This window comes from Saccopteryx bilineata, chromosome 2 (assembly GCF_036850765.1).
Source record: "Saccopteryx bilineata isolate mSacBil1 chromosome 2, mSacBil1_pri_phased_curated, whole genome shotgun sequence".
Lineage (NCBI taxonomy): Eukaryota > Metazoa > Chordata > Mammalia > Chiroptera > Emballonuridae > Saccopteryx > Saccopteryx bilineata.
This window is the reverse complement of record NC_089491.1, coordinates 80,938,875-80,960,626: the sequence shown is the minus strand read 5'-3', so window position 1 is coordinate 80,960,626 and position 21,752 is coordinate 80,938,875. Positions and strand designations below refer to the sequence as shown.

General features: G+C 45.7%; 1 protein-coding gene across 1 annotated transcript in view; it reads right to left on the bottom strand.

The window, feature by feature from the left end:
- Positions 1–15,555: 15,555 nt before the first annotated feature.
- Positions 15,556–21,752, bottom strand: part of ACER2 (alkaline ceramidase 2) — a 31,967-nt gene continuing 25,770 nt past the window's right edge. The window contains exon 6 of the mRNA XM_066257339.1: positions 15,556–19,920. Coding sequence (XP_066113436.1) covers positions 19,734–19,920 — 187 coding nt within the window. The 3' untranslated portion in view covers positions 15,556–19,733. The remainder of the gene's footprint in view (positions 19,921–21,752) is intronic.

Below are 21,752 nucleotides of genomic sequence, written 5' to 3'. Positions count from 1 at the left end.
TATGAGTCACATCCTTCCCTTCACTGCACAAAGAAGCACTCAGAGCCGGGAGCCTCGGGGAACCCAAGACAAGGAAGGGCATGACATTGCCCAGGTGCCCAGTGTGGGGAATCAGTTAGTGGTGTGTCTTTCAGATTGTGCTCCTAAGAAACCTCAGGAGTCAGGCCCTGGCCGGTTGGCTCAGTGGTAGAGCGTCGGCCTGGCATGCAGAAGTCCCAGGTTCGATTCCCAGCCAGGGCACACAGGAGAGGCGCCCATCTGCTTCTCCACCCCTCCCCCTCTCCTTCCTCTCTGTCTCTCTCTTCCCCTCCCGCAGCTGAGGCTCCATTGGAGCAAAGATGGCCCCGGCGCTGGGGATGGCTCCTTGGCCTCTGCCCCAGGCGCTAGAGTGGCTCTGGTCGCAACGGAGCAACGCCCTGGAGGGGCAGAGCGTCGCCCCCTGGTGGGCAGAGCGTCGTCCCCTGGTGGGCGTGCCAGGTGGATCCCGGTCGGGCGCATGCGGGAGTCTGTCTGACTGTCTCTCCCCGTTTCCAGCTTCAGAAAAATACAAAAAAAAAAAAAAAAAGAAAGAAAGAAACCTCAGGAGTCACCCCAAGGCCATCTGGGGATGGAACCTTAGGGATTGGATAGGTCACAAGTTCTGTTCATATCTGTTTTATATTCGGTTTTTGTGTGAAAAACACTTTCTGCTGCTTAAAACAGTCTGAACGTTCCCAGGCTAGTCCAGCCTCTCTCCATTAAAGAAAACGAAGGGGAGCCTGAGAAAGAACTGAAGGGGTGCCCAGGCCTCCTGGGCCAGTGCTCCTGCTCCACCATCCTGCCCCCCTTACCCTCCACATGCAGGCTTTGAGATGTGGTTGTCAGTGAAAGGTTGGAATGGGGGCTGGTCCACTGGGGAAGGGGCACAGCCTCCTTTCAGCTTCTCTTGGCAACTGGCAGGTTGGTATAAACCCCCGATGAGGTCAGAGCTGGAGAGGACTCCAGCTGGACGGCTTTATCCTGTATGAGATGGCTGACAGGCTAAACCCCTTCCCAGGTCTATGGGTGGGCACCGGGGAGAGCTGAGCCAAAAGCACAAGGCTGGTATCTGCCAAAAGGAAAATTTATTTAAATCATTCGGGTGCAGGCTGGCCGAGGCAGACTAAGCCGTGTCGGCCTTGAGGGAGGGACGGAGCAGGGTTTATATAGGTTGGTCAGGGGTCTTGGAAAAAGCAGCTGACGTCACTGCCTCTATAGGTACAAGGTAATATTTCTTTGTATGTGGACTGGAGTGGTGCCACAGCTCCTCCAAATTGTTTACATCCTAGCTCAACTGTCTGTTATCAGCATCAGTTGTAGAAAGAAAGCCTGGGCTGGTTCAAAGGTCCCGGGCCAGAGCTTCAAGCAGGCCAGCCCCCTCCTCCCATGGGTTTGCACGGCTCTCAGGATGGTGGCTGATCGATCAGGCAGCTGTGACCCAAGCTTTGAATAATCAAGTCGCTTACCAGTGTGCTGGGCACCTCCAGATGCGTGCACTTGCCTAGAGTGTAATCAGGGAGTAGGGCAGCACACCTGCATGAGCCAGAAAACCTAAATACAGTTGCTTAAACAAGATAGAAGAATTTCACTGTCACCTAGGCAGTCTGAGGTTGATATGATCGCTCCACCAAACTTTCAGGAAACCAGGCTCCTTCCAGTGCACCCGTCCGTCATCCCTCTGTGTGGGGTGCTTGTCCTCACGCTCCAAGAGGTCAACCAGAGCCCCAGACACCATATCCACATTCCAGGAGGCAGGACAGAGGAAGGATAACTAACGAAAAGAAGAGATGGAAATGCCAGTTTTTTTTAAAGGAAGTGTATTAGTAAGGGTTCTCCAGAGAAAGAGAATGATGAGAGAGAGAGAGAAAGAGAATATGATTTACTACGAGAGATTGGCTCATGTGAACAAACTAGGAGCCCAGGAAAGCCAGTGGTGTAGTCCCAGTCTGCAGCCAAATGGAAGGTCTGAGAACCAGGAACAAATGCAAAAACCAGAGAACCAGCAGCACCGAAGTCCCAACACAAAGGAAGATGGGTGTCTGAGCTCAAGCAGAAAGAGAGCAAATCTGAGCTTCCTCCGCCTTTTTGTCCTTTCCAGGCCCTTCGCTGACTGAGTGATGCCCACCACATTGGCTAGGGCAAGTTCTTCACTCAGTCTACTGACTGAAATGCTAGCTTATTCCACTGACACCTCACAGAGGTCACGTTTTACCAGCTATCTGGTCATTCTCTAACCCAGGCAAGTTGACACATTAAAGTCAGTTCCCTGAAAGCTGTATCCCCTCAAACAGAACTGACTGGGGGGGGGGGGGATGGAAAAATTAGACTTTTATTTCAGACAGCCATCTGCACAGCTAAAAATTAGAGGTTTTATTATAAAAAAAAAGAAAGAAAGAAAAGAAGGGCCTAACTAGGCAGTGGCGCAGTGGATAGAGCATCGGACTGGAATGCAGAAGACCCAGGTCGCCGGCTTGAGTGCAGGCTCATTCGGCTTGAGCGCAGGCTCACCAGCTGGAGCGCAGGGTCGCTGGCTTGAGCATGGGATCATAGACATGACCACCTCATGGTCGCTGGCTTGAGCATGGGATCATAGACATGACCACCTCATGGTCACTGGCTTGAGCCCAAGGTAGCTGGCTTGAGCAACGGGTCACTAGCTTGGCTGGAGCCCCCTGGTCAAGATACATATGAGAAAACAATTAATGAACAATTAAGGAGCTGCAACAAAGAATTGATGCTTCTCATCTCTTTCCCTTTTTATCTGTCTCTCTCTATCTCTCTGTGTCTCTGTGTGTGTCTCTCTTGCAAAAATAATAGTAATAAAAGCTTGAAGAGATAAGTAAAAACTTCTAGTTCTTGGTAGGTACATAACATGTTAGTTCCCCTCCCCTTTTTTGTTCCTGTGGCCCACTGTGGTAGTCATCAGTGCTGGCCACCACCAAATTTTTTCATTCTTCTCCTAAACACATAGAAACTGCACTTTCTTCCTCCTTGAAGATAGATATGGCCATGCGATTTGCTTTACCAAATGAAATTTGAGCATCAGTAATGCATCACTTCCAAGCCGAAGCTTTAAAAACAAGTATAAGATTTGCCATGCAGGCCCTGGCTGGCTGGCTCAGTGGTAGAGCATCATCCCAGCATGTGGAAATCACAGGTACAATTCCAGGCCAGGGCACACAGGAGAAGCACCCATCTGCTCCTCCACGCCCCCCCTCTCCTTCCTCTCTGTCTTCTCTTCCCCTCCCACAGTCAAGGCTTCATTGGAGAAAAGTTGGCCCAGGCTCTGAGAATGGCTCCATGGCATGGTCTCCACCTCAGGTACTAGAATGGCTCCAGTTGCAATGGAGCAATGCTCCAGATGGACAGAGCATCGCCCCCTAGTGGGCTTGCTGGGTGGATCCCAGTCAGGCTCATGCAAGAGTCTGTCTCTCTGCCTCCCTGCTTCTCACTTCAGAAAAATACGAAAAAAAAAAATTAAAATGTTGCCATGCATCCTTTCTCTCTAGACAGCAACTGGCAATTTGGCAGATCATGACCAGCTTGAGGTCAGGAGTAAGGATGACACAGCAAAATTCACAAAGGACAGGCACTTTGAGTGAGAAACAAAAACCTCTGTTGTGTTTAGCCAATCTGATTTTTGAGCTCTTTGTTACAGCAGCATAACCGGCACCCTCCTATTGACTCACTGACCTTTAATAACTGCATGGGCAGCAACCTTGAATTCATTCCACAGATATGTGTTGACCAAATCTCAAGCACTGTGCTAGATGCTAGGAAATGCATGATACTGATTCCTGCCCTCAAGGAGCAGGAAAAAAAGAGAATCACTCTTAGAAATCTTAAAAATATCCCCTATTGGCCCTGGCCGGTTGGCTCAGCGGTAGAGCATCGGCCTGGTGTGTGGGGGACCCGGGTTCGATTCCCGGCCAGGGCACATAGGAGAAGCACCCATTTGCTTCTCCACCCCCCCTCCTTCCTCTCTGTCTCTCTCTTCCCCTCCCGCAGCAAGGGCTCCATTGGAGCAAAGATGGCCCGGGCGCTGGGGATGGCTCCTTGGCCTCTGCCCCAGGCACTAGAGTGGCTCTGGTTGCGGCAGAGCAACGCCCCGGAGGGGCAGAGCATCGCCCCCTGGTGGGCAGAGCGTTGCCCTGGTGGGCGTGCTGGGTGGATCCCGGGCGGGCGCATGCGGGAGTCTGTCTGACTGTCTCTCCCCCTTCCCAGCTTCGGAAAAATACAAAAAAAAAAAAATCCCCTATTGATTCTAATGTTTGATGAGAGTCAAGGTTGGGAACTACAGCTTTTGTGCACATCAGATCCTTCATATATGTCCTGACTGCCTGCAGAAATGATAACAGAGAAGCTGGAGATTGTAATTAAAGACTAGTAGCGTGTGGAGGGAGAATGAAAAAAGAGGTGCTTAAACTGACAAAGTAAAAGCTGAACACTTCATCAGTCCCTGGTTCCCTGCAACTTCACTGGACCAGCTGTCTCTCTTCCACCTGTACCTCATAAAAATTTACTAGAATTTTTGTTTCTTTTAGATTGAAAGTCAAGTCAAAACCATGTAAAATTGTTTATTATTATTATTATTATAACTCCAGAGCCATTAAGTTGGTTTTTTTTAATCAAAGATGTGAAAAGAAAGGCCAGAACAATGAACTTCTAATGGTAGAATTGTAGGCTCAGTGCCAATGGGGGGTGTCATTTTTGATGGGAAGACAGGGTGCAGGGCAGGAGGGAGGGTAGGGGACCTTCACAAATCCGTCTTAAACTATGTCATCCTGAGTTCCTGAATGAAAATGATATGGGTGCTTAATAAGTCATTAAAGAATATCCCTTTGACAGTTTTCATTAATTTTTCCCCTGAGGTTTTATCTCTTTTTATTTTCTGGTTTAGGACATATTCCTTTGTTTCTTCATTTTGTTTATGCATCAGATAAAACAGCCACCTCTTCAGTCTTGAAGGGGTGGCTTCGTGTAGGAGATGAACCTTATCATTCAAACCTGACATAGCTCTTGGTTGTCTCTCTAACCCAGGGGTAGTCAACCTTTTTATACCTACCGCCCACTTTTGTATCTCTGTTAGTAATAAAATTTTCTAACCACCCACCGGTTCCACAGTAATGATTATTTATAAAATAGGGGAGTAACTTTACTTTATAAAATTTATAAAGCAGAGTTACAGCAAGTTAAAGCATATAATAATAATTACTTACCAAGTACTTTATGTCAGATTTTTGCTAAGTTTGGCAGAATAAATATTTGTAAAACAACTTACTATAGTTAAATCTATTTTTTTATTTATACTTTGGTTGCTCTGCTACCACCCACCATGAAAGCTGGAACGCCCACTAGTGGGTGGTAGGGACCAGGTTGACTTCCACTGCTCTAACCTTTGCAATAAAATCTTTTTCTTTTCAATGGTTCCTAGTAGGTGAAGGTGTGCCAAGACCTACCAGTGTCCAGAAGGGGAGGACCCTCATCAGCGTCTAAATTCAGGCTAACTAGAAACCAGATCCTCAGGAAGCAGCTTTTAAAATATACAAATATGCCCTGTCCTGGGGGACCAAAGCATGAGCCCCATTGACCACAGTGTGAGCCAATCAAGAGGCATCCCTTGGGTGCAGTCCTCAAAACCAGGGCTCCACACATGTATAAACGCCTGTCTGAGAGATAGGGGAGCTGTAGGGAGGCAGAGTAACAGCGTAAAGATGTTGCACACTGGCCAATGTTCCCCGGGAGCACACACCCATCTCTAGGCCCCTAGTCGTGTGCCAAACCTGAAGCCTGCCCCTCCAAAGCTCCAGGGCAAGCAAACAGGCCTCTTCCACAGATTAGGATGTATGTCAGTTACTCTTTGTTCAGTGGCAGCCTGGGGTGGCAGCCTGCCAAGAACTTTCTCTCCCATTGTTTTAGTATCATGGGACTTAAGAATGCAACTATCTGGCCACCAGATCCATGTGATCAAGGGGCATCCCCTGGCGGGGTACCAGAGGTAAAAACTGTGGCACCAAAGGCATGTCAAAGCTTCCCTCTCGGAGATACTGACTCTCTGGAAGAGCAGAGGAAGAGCTGAGAAGCCATTATTAGCTTTTCTTCATCACTACGATGATGGCAGTTTTAGCCTCCTCTACTGTCCTGGAACTAGACCGCCAGGTTCAGCCGCCAAGTCTTCAGCTCGGCGTGGATCTCACTGGGACACTGTGGAACTCTGTCAGACACTGCTAGCTGACCACCCAACATTTGCTTCAACCTTCTATATCAGTGGTCCCCAACCCCCGGGCCATTTGGTACCAGTCCACAGAGAAAGAATAAATAACTTACATTATTTCCGTTTTATTTATATTTAAGTCTTAACGATGTTTTATTTTTAAAAAATGACCAGATTCCCTCTGTTACATCCATCTAAGACTTACTCTTAACACTTGTCTCGTAAGTTCGACAATTATATTTTAAAATACCACAGTTTTTACGCCAGTTGCATAATTTTATTTTGTGCATTTATCTGTCCCACCCTAAAGGCCAGTCCATGAAAATATTTTCTGACATTAAACCGGTCCGTGGCCCAAAAAAGGTTGGGGACCACTGTTCTGTATCACAAAGAGAACCCTGACTCTTTAATGGTGACTAATAGCCCAGTTAGAATATTCATTACACTCCCCTGCAGCTAAGTATGACCATGTGGCCCAGCTGCAGCTAATAAGATATAAGGCAAAACCTAGCAAGTAGGCCTTCTGCCTTTTATCCTTCATTCTTTCCCTTTTCTTGCCTGGGATACACATGCAATGCCTTAAAGAGGCAACTATTTTGTGGCTGTGAGGATAAAAACCATACATCAGGAAAACAGATCAAAGGATTTGGGGTGTGTGTGTGTGTGTGTGTGTGTGTGTGTGTGTGTAAGAGAGAGAAAGAGAGAGAGAGAGAGACAGGAACATTGAGCTGTCCCTGTGTGTGCCCTGACCAGGGATCAAACTGGCAAACACTGTGCTAAGGGACCATCTCCAAGCAACCAAGCTGTTCAGCCAGGGCTTTGATCTAAATTTCTTGATGGCATCATTGAGCTATTGAACATACCCTGGAAAGTCTGCATTCAGACTTCTTTATACATGAGGCAAATAAACTCTTGTTTGGTTAAATCAGTAGAGGTGAGTTTCTATTATATGCAGCCAAGAACAAACCCCAACCAATACAACCTGCAAACTGATTCTGTCTTCATCAGGACCTCATCTGGGCCTCATTCCCCTTCCCACCAGTGGAGACTCCACATCATTTCTGGGCTGTAGAAGGAGTTAGCTGGATAACATTTACATTTATAAAGATATTTTTAAAATATTTTTAAAATCTGGTCTCTATTCCAGCTGGGATTCCCTTTCAAATGACAGAAGTGGTATTTCAGATAAAAACAAGTGAAAGTATGTGAGCAGACACAATAAGGCACATGTTATAAGAGTCCATTTATAGAACACATCCAGAATAGGTAAAGGAGCAGAGAAACCAAGCAGGTGAGGAGTTGCCAGGTGGGAGGAGTGGGGAGTGAGTCCTTTTGGTGCAGGGTTTCCATGCAGGGTGATGGAACACTGTGCAACAAGATAGAAGTGATGCTTGCACAGCATCATGAAGAAAATTCACACTCAGGAATGGCACAAATTAAAATATAAACAGTCACTTTTATTTGTTACTTAAAATGAGTCACACTATGGAAAAACAAAAGACAGACAAAGAAGAAGAACAAAATAAAATAAAAGAATAAACAATTTCAAATAAGGGAAAAAAATGAATCACACCGTGGGAAAAAATAAAAACAATGTTCAATGAAAATAAAACTGTCAAAGAGAGATGATAAAACAAATTCTTTTGATGTGCTAGGGACAGCTGGCTGGAGAACAAGCAGGTCTCAAGTCCAGGGGCAGCTCCTCTCTTCTGGCCATACCCAGTGCAGCAGAGGGTTCTTGAGGCAGCAATAGGGGCCTCAGAAGCGCTGTGGTCCAGAAACGCTGCACAGGCCGGGCCTGGCTTCAGAACTGCAGCTGGAGGGGCCGCTGGAGTCGGGCGCCCCTCCAGGTCTGGGTCGGCCTCCAGGTGTGCCCGTGCAGCCGGCTCCTCCGGGTGTCCCACAGGTACAGCAGGAGCCGGCTCTGCCTCCTGGTCCCCTACCCCAAGCATCTCCTCAGACAAGAGCAGGGATATCACTACACAGTGACCTCACTACCTGACAGAGCCCAACAGAACTTGGAACCCTGGAAACCAGGCAACCACATTCTAAAACAGCTGCTACCCTGCTCACTTGCCCAGAGACTTCAGCAGATTCGACATCTTCTCATATTGTCTGCCCCTGTCCTGAGGCCGTAGCACCCCGAAAAAAGCTGTGATGATTTTTTTCACCTTGGCCGCTGCTGGGTCCAGACTCGGCCAAGACGTCTATGGCCCTTTTCACAGCAGAACCCAGAAGTAATACATGAACGCCCAGGGGCAGTTCTGTCTGGGCCAGGCCACCACTCTGATCACACCTGGGCAGGTCTCTGTGCCCTACATGTGTGTGTGAGTGTATGCGTATGCGTATGCGTATGTATGTGTGTGCATATGTGTGCGTGTGTATGTTTATGTATGCGTGTGTGTGTGCATATGTGTGCGTGTGTATGTGTATGTGTGTGTGTGTGTGCATGTGAGTGTATGTGTATATGTAAGGGTTTTTCACGTGGGAAAAGCCTGTGCTTAGGAGGAACAGGCTGAGGGGGTGGGTCAGAAGCCTTGTGAACTAGACACGTTCACACCCCAGGTTAAGGCTGGCTGGATGGGCAGGAAGTGTGGGCGGCATTGTCACCGAGGTTTATCCTGAGCCCTGGAGGTGAATCTCATTTCCCCTGGGTGGAGGTCTGTTCAGACACAGGACTGGGTCTGATTCCGGAGCAGAAGGTGCAGCGGGCAGAAGCAGCAGCGACTAGGGCCAGGCTGGGCTTGAGGCCTCCTGAGCAGTAGCTGGTCATGTCGTTTCAGGGTTCAATTGGAAACATGGAGGAGCAGCAGCTGGTAGAGGGGACTCCCACACCCTCTCCACCACTGTGGGCCAGGTGCACCCTGAGCAGGTCTGCAGTGAGAGTGGCCACCGGGATTCTGGCGAACCACGGCCCGAGGATGGTCTGAGGAGGCCGCTTCCCCAAAGTCACGCAGGGTCCAGAGGCTCCTCCCCTGAAGCCGCCCAGGGTCCATGCACACCTCACCATGTCTGAACTCCTGCCTGGAGCACCGGGCCCATGCTAATAGAACTGGACCATACAACCCAGAACCAAAGGAGGCAGAGCCTGAGGGTGAGAAGGTGGAGGAAGTAGGGGAATTGGAGGTACATGTGAGATTACTGGGAGGGGTTGGTGTCAGACACACTGGGAGCACCCCTAGAGGCTGGCCAGGAGCAAAGACCAGCCTCAGACCACCTACCCGCTGGACAGCCTGCAGGCAGGACGTCCTGTGGTGGGCCTTGGGCTGCAGCTGGGTTCTGTCTTAGGGGAAAACATGGAAATGCAGACGCATGGGTGATCTTTTCTCCTCTAGCAGCTCCAGCACCAGCCCAGGAGGCAGAGCCGGCTCCTGCTCCACCTGAGGGACATCTGGAGGAGCCAGCTGCACAGGCAGACCTGGAGGCCGACCCAGACCTGGACAGGCGCCCAAATTCAGAGGCTGAGCCACCTTCTGACACCCCTCCAGATGCAGCGATGGAGCCAGGGCGGCCACAGCAGCACCTCCTGACCACGCTGAGACCCGAAAACCGCTGCCTCAAGGACCCTCCGGAGAACCTGTCCTGACTCCGCCCAGACAAGGGGCGCTGCCCCTGAACCACACCTCAGGGCCAGCTCGGGAGCCTCTTGTTTTCCAGTCAGCTCTCTCTGACACATCAGAAGAATTTATTTTACCACCCCTCTTTGATAGTCTTCTTTCATTTTATTGTTATATTTTTATTTTCACCTTTGTATCATTCAGTTATTAATTGTGTTTGGAATTGTTCTGGTTTTCTTTGTTTTGTTCTTTGTCCTTTTCTTTTTTAATCTTTCTTTTCCTCCATAGTGTGATTTATTCTAAATAAGAAATAAGAGTGATTGTTTAGATTTTAAGTTGTGCCATTCCTGAGTATGAAATACCTTCACCGTGCTGTGCACACACCAGCACTATCTCGTTGCAGAATGTTCCATCACCCAGGCTGGAAACCCGGCACCGAAGGACTCCCTCCCCACCCCTCCCGCCCCTGGCAACCTCTCATCTGCGTTCAGTCTCTGCTCCTTTACCTATTCTGGATGCTTCTTATCAATGAAATATTATAATAGGTGCACTTTTGGGTGCACTCACATACTTTCCTTTTTGTTCTTATCTGAAATGCCATTCTTTTCTTTTGAAAGGGAAATCCCAAGTGAAATAGAGACCAGATTTGGGGGGGGTCCCTTTTAGTAAGTGTGTGCATCACCTCAGAGGAGAGAGCGCTGTGCTAAGTGTGCCTCTGCTAGCGCTGACATTTAGTCTGTCCCTGAAAGAGCCCCTGGTGGTACGTGAGTTGCACAAGAAGATTTTCAGTAACGTACCAGGCAAAAGCAAGTGCTATTCACCAGTGTGTTTACAGGTTTAAACTCGGCACACGTGCTGGGACTGAGGACACTCAGCAGAGGTCTCGTGGTACACCAAGGCCCGCCGCCAACTGCCAGCTTCCTGGGGCCCACTGGACTTTTTGGTGGGGCATGGTCTCATGGAATAATGACAGTGAGGCAAGTGGAGCACTCAGGTTACAACAGATTACGATTTGCTCATGTGAAGGGAGGGCTGTGCACAGGAATGGGGGTGTCAGGCATGTGAGGGGAACCTGGCCCGTGTCTGGAACCAACAACTCAGTCTCTCCCTGTGCATTTCTGACACCCCCTGAATTTTTCCAAACTAACTCAAGGGCCCCTTTGAGAATGTCTGCAGCACAGGCCCAGGGTGGATACTGGTGACAGACTGCTCCCCAGGGCTAGAGCATGGCATGATGGGGCTAAAGGAACAGGAGGGTGGCCTGGTGGAGATTCCCAGGCTGATGCCACAGGCAGGGGAGTGTTTGCACCAGGAAATACGGTATTTCAGGGCAGTGTGGGAAATGGTCACAGCACAGGGACCTGGCCGTTGTCCCTCCGGCCCTCTCTCTGTATGACTCCAGCCTGTTCTGGACTGCTGTCCTTCCTCTGGAGCTTCGGATGAGTGTTGGTGAACAAGATACTATGTGCAGATCCTTAAAGAGGGCACCTGGTTTTCTACCAGACCACCCCATCTCTCCCTGGCAGACAGAATCCCCCCTAATTTTCATAGCTAGATGTTAGGTGGATGCCTCTTCCCAGCTCAGGTGCCCCGGGGTGGAGAGTCCAGCATTAGATCAAGACCCTTCACTTCTCTGGGGGTACCTTTGCAGCTGAGCTATCTCTGTGGATTCCTTACCACCGCGTGAGAAGGTGGGCCAGGCCTTTTTACATCTCTTCCTACCAGTCTAGATGAGGCTTCTTTTGTAATCCTTGTGTATAAGACTTCTGTTCAGCCAGTCTTCCGCTGATTGTTCAGGGTGATTGCTCTCTCCCTTCCTTCATGCCCATTTAGCTCTCAAATCATCTCATCTCACTTACTGAATAGTGTAAGGGTATTATTGCATTCCCCTTTGCCCTTTGGGCCTTTATTCCCAAGAAAAGTTCCAGAAATTATGAATCTTTATAAGAATACATTTAAAACTTTTACATTGAGTTTAGGTTTGGTCCTGATTTTACTTTTCAAATTATAAAAATAAAGTTTATTAAGGAAAGGGAAGAATAAATTCTGGTTTACGACCTGGGAAAGATAGAGTGCAACCTCCATCTACTTCACCTCCATCTTGGATCTCCTGTCATCTCTGTGTCTATGGTGGTCAGGTGTCTGTCCAAAGCCGATGCTTATTTTAAAATTGAGTTGTTTGTCTCCTTATTGCTGAGCATTAAGAGTTTTTATTAAAGCCTGACCAGGTGGTGTAACAGTGGTTAGAGCATCGACCCACTCTGAGGACCCAGGTTATAAACCCTATTGAGTGCAGGCTCATCAGCTTGAGTGTGGGATCAGAGACAGGACCCTATGGTTGCTGGTTTGAGCCCAAAGATTGCTGGCTTGAGCAAGGGGTCACTGGCTCAGCTGGAGCCCCCTGGTCAAGGCACATATGAGAAAGCAATCCATGAACAATTAAGGTGCAACAACTATGAGTTGATGCTTCCCCTCTCTCCCATTCTGTCTGTCTCTCTCTCTCTCTCTCTCTCTCTCTCTCTAGCAAAAAGAAGAAGGAACTGATCTTGGGGTAAGCAACTCTACCACTCAAGAATCATTCCATTAATCTTCATGATAGCCCTATGAAGTAAGCTCTATTATCTTCATTTTTGCAAATGAGGAAACTGAGCCTTAGAGATTCTTTTTTTTTATTCAGTGAGAGGAGGGGAGGCAGAGACAGACTCCCACATGCACCTCAATTGGGATCCACCCAGCAAGCCCACTAGGGGGCGATGCTCTGCCCATCTGGGGTGTTGCTATGTTGCTCAGCAACCAAGCTCTTCTTAGGGCCTGAGGCAGAGGCCATGGAGCCATCCTCAAGTGTCTGGGGCCAACTCACTCCAATTGAACCATGGGTGCAGGAAAGGGATAGAGAGACAGTGAGAGACAGAGAAGCAAGAGGAAGAGGGGTGGAGAAACAGATGGGTGCTTTTTCTGTGTGCCCTGACCGGGAATCAAACCCAGACATCCACATGCCAGGCTGACAATCTATCCACTGAGCCAACCGATGTTGGCCAATAAAATCTTGAAAGAAAGAGAGAGAGGGAAGGAGGGAGGGAGGAAGGAAGGAAGGAAGGAAGGAAGGAAGGAAGGAAGGAAGGAAGGAAGGAAAAGAACTGTATTTAGTCTCAAAGACTTTAAGGCTTTACTGGCATTTGACTTGTGTAAGCAAAACTATTAACCCTAGAAGTTAAATTTAACTCAAGGATTAAGAAAAAAATCTCCTGTAGATCACATGTACATTAGGCTGGTTTTATAAGCAGCAAAATATTTGCTCTACGGTATTTGGTTTTTAAAACTCTAAAAATCAAAACCTAGGGGGTCAAGAACGAGTTGGTGAAGAGAGAAAAGGAAGATAAAGGCATAGAGATGCTTTTTAAAATCCAAGGAAACATACTTGAGCCCAGAAAGAGGTTATGTAACTTGTGAGATTTTTTGACACAATTATGTTGAGTTCTGGGATGAGTAGCAATTGGGATGGGCTTCATGTGTGCCACTGAGAGCAATACTTCAAAAAGCCACAAGATGGCGATATAACTCCAGGAGTCTCCACATCTCTCCAACCCAGGGGCTCTGGCTTTCTTTGTTCACAGGCATCCCTCTCCAGCTAATGTCATTAATGCTGCTGTGCATTTTCTGCTGCTTCATGCTCCTGGCCTTATCTTCAGCCACTTTCCCACCACCAATCCTAATACAAAAATAAACTCTACTGACTTTATTGCTATTTGTTACAGTTTAAAAATAGGTTTATGGTCTCTGCTCTTTCAATTGTAAAAGCAGCTTAAATCAAGTCTTGTTTTAATAAGAAATAATTTTTTTTTAATTCACATGGGGTTGACATTTCCCTTTCTGTAAATTACTACCCAGAGAGACTTCCCAGGTAAGCTGCATGTCACCAGGCCTGGAGGTGGTCAGAGACAGAAGCGCACACTAGAGGCAAAGATAACTTCTCAAACTGGGGAGAGGGGTTGTCAGCCCTGCTCCAGAGAGAGCAAAGAACAAAACCCAAATACTACACGTAAAAATGTTTTATTATGGAAAATTTCAGCAATGCAGAAGTACACAAAATGGTATGGCAGACCCAGATAGCATCTGTGTTTGCAACTATAACCCATGAAAGAGGATGTGAGGAAGATAAAAGCTCCCAGCTTGTTGAGGACACTTAAGATGTAAGTTCCCAGCCTCCTGTCTGTCCCCTGCTGGCCCCTCATAATGTAGTCTTTACAAGAAGAGGGTGTGGGACGTGCTGGTCTCTGAGGGCAGTCGCGAAAGTGGACCTGTGCAAAGGCCAGTTTCAGCACCAGCAAGGATCTGCACCCTGGTTAGTGTCCTGTCATGCAGGAAGTACTTTTTTTCAACTAAAATGTTTTTTGTTTATCTGAGAGAAAGAAGCGTCAATTTGTTGTTCCACTCATTTATGCATTCTTTGGTTGATTTTCTTGCATGTGCTCTGTCTGGTGATTGAACCCACAACCTTGGTGTATTGGAACCATGCTCTAACCAGCTAAGTTTTCCGGCCAGGGCTTCTGTTTTTTCTTTTGTTTGAAACCTGCCTTGTGGCCCTGGACAGTTGGCTCAGTGGTAGAGCCTAGGCCCGGTGTATGGATGTCCCAGGTTCGATCCTCAATCAGGGCGCACAGAAGTGACCATCTGTGCTTTTATTCCCCTCTCTCTCCCCCTTGTCTCTTCTACCCCCTTCTTCCCCACAGCCAGCTGCTCAATTAGTTCCAGCGCTGGCTCTGGGCACTGAGGATGTATCAGCTGGTCTGAACATGTCAGCCTCAGGCACTAAAAATATCTCCAGTGATTCGAGCCTCAGCCCTAGGCAAGGGTTGCCAGGCGCGTGCAGAAGACTGTTTCACTGTTTTCGCTACTCTCACTTTAAGATAAATAAATAAATAAATATTAAAAAAGCTGTGTTGCTTCTAGGGACATCTGAATGCCCAGAAAATTACCTGAATGGGCATTTTCATAGAAAGAAGATCCACTCTTCCAGCAGATTTTCAAAAGGCTCTGTGGCCATGTCTTGTCCCCTCATCCCTGCCAGAAAAAATATTCTTAAAAACCAATAATGATACTGATTATGCTAACCAGTCATTTCTTTTAACTTTTTAAAAGACTTTATTCATTTTAGAGAGAAGAGAGAGAAAGGAGGAAGAGCAGGAAGCATCAGCTTCCATAGGTGCCTTGACTGGGCAGGCCCAGGGTTTTGAACTTGCGACCTCAGAATTCCAGGTTGAAGCTTGATCCACTGCGCCACCACAGGCCAGGTCCAGTCATTCTTTTCTAATCGCCATATTACTCTTTAAAATATGATGGGCTTTGTGTGATTTAATAAAACTCTGTCACAAGAAATTAAGAAAAATAGGTAGATACAAAATTTTCCTTCTAAGGTCATTTACTATTTTAAAATGTCATATGATCTTCCTCCCAGTGATTGAATGAGATCCAGTATAGATGAATTATTTTTTATATTTGAAATTTATATCCATATGACATAATTATAGAACTTATAATAAAAGTAATCTACTTTTAGGTACTTTATACTGGAAGTGTTTAGATGTATTGATTTCATAGCTCTGAGTAGAAACTAACAATTAACTACACTAATTTTAAGTATGTGTAATAAAAATGATAACCTAAATTCATTCATTAATGTACTTTGTTCTAAAATCCATTTAATGTATTTTTTATACAGATATTTCAAAAAGTCATTATGGAATTAAACACAAACATACATACATATTTATCCACAGAAAATGCCATACAGCTTTAATATCAAACATAGGTGTCACAGTTCACAGAAAAAGCATAAAGTACAAAAGCTCCATTTCAAAAGGCCTTAAATTATTCCCAAAGCAATGGAGATTCAATGCTACCACAACCAGTGGGCACACCACCCTTATACAGCACACCTTCTATAAAGTACAAGGTACAGAAGAAGGAATATATCTGAAAATACTATATTTGCTCTAATTACCTATTGTGGTTATAAAATGCTCTTAAATCTGGTTTAACATATAGAGAAAGCTACAATTCAAACAGTAAATCCCTTGGAGTAGGGGCCATTAAAAAACATGTCCATAGGAGAATGATGTCTATAAAACCCACTGAGAATGTCAGCCTGGCCCAAGACTTCTCTCTGGCCAGCTGGAACGGCAGCACCCAGGCAAAGAGCAGGCGGCGGTAGGTTCCAAGTCCACTTGGAGAAAAGGAGCGCTGAAAGGCTCTGGCCAGGCCAGCTTCAGCCCTCACCTGTCCCTCAGAGGTGGTTCCGTGCCAGCCCCAAGTGAGGCAGAGCCAGTCCTGGCGCCTCCCAGACGGCACCGGCTCACCTGAGCGTGACGGACTGGCGAGAGATGCTCCTAACACCTGAGAAATCCCACAAGCAGACAGGCGACAGTGTTTTTACAAAGCCCTGTTTGATGACCATCCAGCTTAGTCCTCCAGTTGAATCTTGTTGATTCACAACAATGTTTTAGGCAGTCTTCTGAGGCACAGGCACAAAGGCCCCCAAAACATAGCTTGTTACCACACAGGCAGATTTCTGCTCCCCACACACCATAAATAGGTTCACCGAAGTGCTTGTTTGTTATAATATACTCAGAAATGGGGAGAAAATATTTCTTCTTAAAAACAACAATCAATCAAAGCAGTATTAAACAAAAACCACTGATTTAATCACATGGTAATATTGTTTTTTAATGTGCTAAATCCAGTTCCCTCTAGATGTTGATTTTGGGCAAATTCTAACCAAAATGACAATCTGATAGCCATTCTGAGCAACTGCTGTGACCTAACGCCTCAAGGTCAACTCTCCACTTCCTCCCTTAACAAGGGGAGAAGATTTTTGATTGCACATTTATTGATGAAATAAGCCCCTCCCTTATTTTGAATCAGAAACCATCAAAACCTGTAGAGCCATATATTTAACAACTAGTTCCTATTACGCATCAGTCGAAGTGCAGTAGGATATGAAAAAGCAGAATTCAGTCCATTACTGAGGGCCAGTCAAGTCAGGCGGTTACCAGGGAGGACTCAGTAGTCAGTCTCCGAATCCAGTGATGAGCTCTCGAGGGTCCAGCTAACTAGTGCACTTCAGAACCTGTTTTCGTGGAAAAATACACGACTGACATTTATATTCCATTGAAACTACAGGATAAAACGTCAGCTCTAAAAGACACTTATTTACAACTGTAGTAGGGAGGGGGAAAAGAAGGAAAGGAAATATACAAAAATATTAACAATGGTTGTCCTTGAGCTATAGAAATAGATTACTTCTTCAACATTTTTGTAGTGTCCCAATTTTCTTTAAAGAGCATGTAGTACTATGAAAGCATTATAAATATATGTAACTATTAACATGAACGATGCCCTAAACCTAGCTTGAAATAAGATCGGTACATTCTGACTCACTTGATTTACCACCCCAGTCTGGCAAGCCTTAGTGATTGCTGTTCAAAAGAAGAGTTATGTTTTGTCCTCCTCAACATAGCCCATTACACACTTCTTTCTCAGCACTCATCGCACTAAAACCGGCCTGTCAGAGGGCAGTGTCTTCTCCACATGCCAACATTCCTTCTGACATCTGAACTCAGTCATTTGTCTTTTGGGAGAGAGATAGAAATCCAGCCGTCACATTTTATCCCTGTTTCCAAAGGACACCCAGAAATTTCCAGGTCAAAGCCTTGGGAGCTGAAGGTAGTGTTCCCCAGGGAACAAGCCCCTGCATCTGACAGCGGCACATGGTCCATCCTTGACTGCTGGAACAGTGCTTCCCTCCATGAGGAGCCCTCAAGACAGAAGTTATACAAGAAAGTCTCCTGTTCTCCTCTTTGTTTCTCTTTTTTTATTTATTTTTTATTGATTTTTTAGAGAGAGAGGAGTGAGAGAGAGAGACAGAGAGAGAGAGAAGGGGGAGGAGCAGGAAGCATCAACTCCCATATGTGCCTTGACCAGGCAAGCCCAGGGTTTCGAACCAGTGACCTCAGTGTTCCAGGTCGATGCTTTATCCCACTGTGCCACCACAGGTCAGGCCTCTTTGTTTCTCTTTATCTGCGCTTACACACTAAGACAGCTGGGCTTAAAATACATCAAACCCTTACTTGAGAGCATTTCTGTTCTGCAGAGTCCATGCCCACTGAGTCAATCTGAAGTGAGGATAGTCTCATAGTCCCCTTTTAAAATTCTAGACTTGAAACCCAAAGGACTTAGCAGTTTTCAAATTCTGTTTCATGAACTACCTAGGCCTCATACAGGAGTATTAAAGGTTCCCAAAATATTTAATTCAAATATCACTTTTCAAATGTATTTTACACTATAATATAGCAGCATGTATAGTCATTCAATACCAAATTTTTCTATCTTGAAAACCACCAAATTGTAAATTTGCATTTTCACTGCCTGATAAAGAAATGCTATCAGTTTAACCTTAAAATAAATTTAAGCTAATAAAATACAACCTATTTCACACATTAGAGTTCCATAAAGATTTCTTACTGCAAATAGAGTTCTGCTGCTAAAATAATTTGAAAACCACAGAAGCAGGATCAAGTCATTCATTTTTAAACTCCGAATTCAGTTCTGTAATGGGCTTTTTACCTTAGCTCCTATGCAAACTCTAGCCAGAGTAAAAATTCCTGGACATGTCAAAAACTGCTCCTGCTCAACTCAGAGATACTAAGAACAGTGACACAACCCCGTTCATACAAGGACAATCTGTCCTGTCCCCTCTCATAATGGAATGTTGCAAAGCAGGAAATGCCTGAGTTGAAATGAGTATCCCTGAGGTCATGAATTCCCACCTCACACCTCGGAGGAAGTTCAGAATCCTCCATTCACTCCGATGAAGAGAAGATTTAGTTGTAGCCAGTGTCACTTTAGGTTTAAAAAAAAGTCAGAAGGCAACAGATTCTCCCTGCTACACCAACCAAAGACCCAAGCAACCTGCACTTAAGAATAGCGACCAAACGCTCAGAGAAACTCCAGGAAGCACCTCACACTGGGAGAGTATGGAGTGTAACTGCCACAGCAAAAAATTAGAGAAACGGTGAGGGAAATTCTTGAGGATAATTTGCAGACAGCATACAGGAGGTTTCCAATAAGAACAAGTTTCCAAAACTCCATGTTTGCTCCAAATTTTGAACCAGGACCCCTATCATCACAATTGTCACAAGCCCTTTGGCAATGTCACAGAGGTCCGAGCAGTATGGAGGGGTCTGTGTACGGACTCCAGCTACTCTTGTGTGCTGGAAGCTACTGGGCTAAAGGGGAGGGACAAACAATGTCAACGTTTTAAAACTGTCATCTTCAAGAATGGCTTCAAGTGGAGAGTACTTTTTGGCATTGAGGGGTTTTCTTGTTAGCTTTACCCTCATCTGAAGTCAAGTCTCCATCTCTCAGCAGAGGTAGAAGTGAAAGGATACACAAATGCATGTAAGACCTGGGTGATTTACAGCTGCAAGTGGAAAACCAGCTTCCTTAGCCACAAGCCTTGTGTGTCTTTCATTTGTTTGGCTTTTGTTTTAAGATGGTTTTTCCAAATTAAAGCCTGGCATCTTCCTCAGACAGTGGGAGAGTGTTTGTCGCAGGATCTGTTGGCCAGCAGGAATGGTGGGGTCTGGAGCCAGCAAACTCTCCAGTGAGCAAGGCACTGAGTCACCCATTGCCACAAAGGACGCGGCCCAACAAGTCACTGCATCTAAAGGTGACGCTGAGAAGATACACCTAGTGCCCTCCGCCCTCTTTCCATCTTTAGGTACAGTGGAGTCCTGGTGGTCCACAGACACACTAGTGAGAGCCCAAGATACAGAATTAAAAAAAAAAAAATAGACCCCACCCCCAGCTCTGAGGACCTCTGGGCTGTGTTTGCTGAAGCCCGGGGCAGGAGGACAGCTAAGCAGAGGAGCCGGCCCAGCTGCCTGTCACGTGATCTTGACTGGCGATTTCTTGTGGGCGCACAGCAGGGACACGTAGGGCACCCCGATGAAGGCCCATTTCTCGCTGGGCCAGAACTTGATGACCGGGCCTTGCTCAGGGATTTCGGAGGCAGCGTCGAAGTAGGCAAAGCACACGCAGCCCAGGTACGCGGCGAGGCAGATGAGGATGTGCCTGCAAAGGAACCGGGCTGAGAGCCTGCCCCGCGCGGCCCTCCCGCCGCCTGTCTGTCCCTCCTCCCGGCCTCGAATTAGCAGGGGGTGAAGGGGACCAACAGTCCCCAAAATCGCACAAGAATCATCAATCTGGGGCAAGTAGGGCCTGTTTTAGAAGGTTCTAAAATATTCTGGCTTGACAACCAGAACAAATACGCAAATGAACCAAGAAGACCGAGGCCCGAGGATTTAACACAGGCACTAAGGACAGAAATATAAAGCACTGGTACGGTGAAGTATTAGCCAGACACACACAAAAATTGAGATAATATATAGGTATTGGTCAGAAAAGCTGTCCCTGACCTAGTAGTTGGTTTAAAAAAGAAAAAAGACCAATTTGCATCATGATTTTCAATCTTTGTTCTCATGCACTCATAAACTAATTACTAAAGAAAAAGGGGCCCTGACCTCTTCTTCTTTAGTAACTAATTTTTGTGCCATGAGATGAAAATGGTTGTATTTATCCAGGGGCAATGATTTTAGTAATTAGTGTGTGTTTGTGCCATAAAAAAAAAGGTTGAAAATCACTTGTTTTTTAAAAGCAGAATTTTATATATATATATATGTGTGTGTGTATGTATATATATGTGTATATATATGTATATGTATGTATATGTATATATGTGTGTGTGTATATGTGTGTGTATATATATGTATATGTATTTATATGTATATAATCAGGAAGGATATATACCTCAGGTCATTAACAACCATTCTCTCTCTTTGGCAGATGGAATTGTGAGAGCTTCCCTGTTTCCATATTTCTATGTTGTTTAAGCTTATTTAAAAACAAACAAACATGCATCTCATAACTGGGATGAAAAGATGGTGCAATTTTGAAAAACAAGGCAAAAAGTACACTACATTTAGAAATAAATTAAGTTGAAGCAAGTCATTATAGTCTAGTCTTTGATTTTACTTAAATCGCTAGTGTGACCAGGGAACCTAAATTGATAAAAATGTACTACAATAATCTTGAATTAGGTCATATTTACACAGGTGGATACATATACCAAAACTCATCAAAATGCACACTTAAATCTGTGCATTTTATTATCTATAAATTATAATTCAACAAATATATAAAGTGTGTATAAATTCAGTAGTGTGAGTCAAGGTTGAACCTAAGAAATATCATGTTGGAATTCCAATTGGAGTTGTTTTATTTTATTTTTGTCTTTTGCCAAGAGTTCTGGAAGTCCCCAAGACTTTTTTTTTTTTTCAATTGTAGTTGAGATATAATTATGGAAGTCCCCAAGCCTTAAACTAAGAGCAAATATGGTGGATATATACAAGTTCACATATTCAAGGAAATTTAAGCAATTCCTTCAAACCATATATTTCTAGGCATCTCCTGATAGAAGTTAAGCTTCATCTGAATCTATATCTAATAAAGTGTTTCCAACTCTTTATCAACAGAATTCCTTCCTGGATGCTCTCAACTTGACAGGGGACATTCTAAACAGGTCATTCTCTTGGTGCTTGTTACTGTTTGCAAGCAGAAGTCCTGGAGGACAGCGAGGGAGGGGATGACGCTGGGTTGGGAGCTGAGGTGGTTCCTAGGAAGGAAGCCACTCAATTTCGCCCTCGGCTTTCTGAGTGTAGGATTCTGCATCCTTTGTAACCTGCTTCTTTTTACCTAACAGTGTATCCTGAGCATGCCATGGGATGCTCCAGTTCCCTCCTGTCAAACTCCTTGGTTGCTCTTATGTAACTAGCTGGTGTCATGAACAATTCACTTTACTTCTCTGGGCCTCTGTCTTCACTTGTGAAATGAATGTGTGAGGCTGT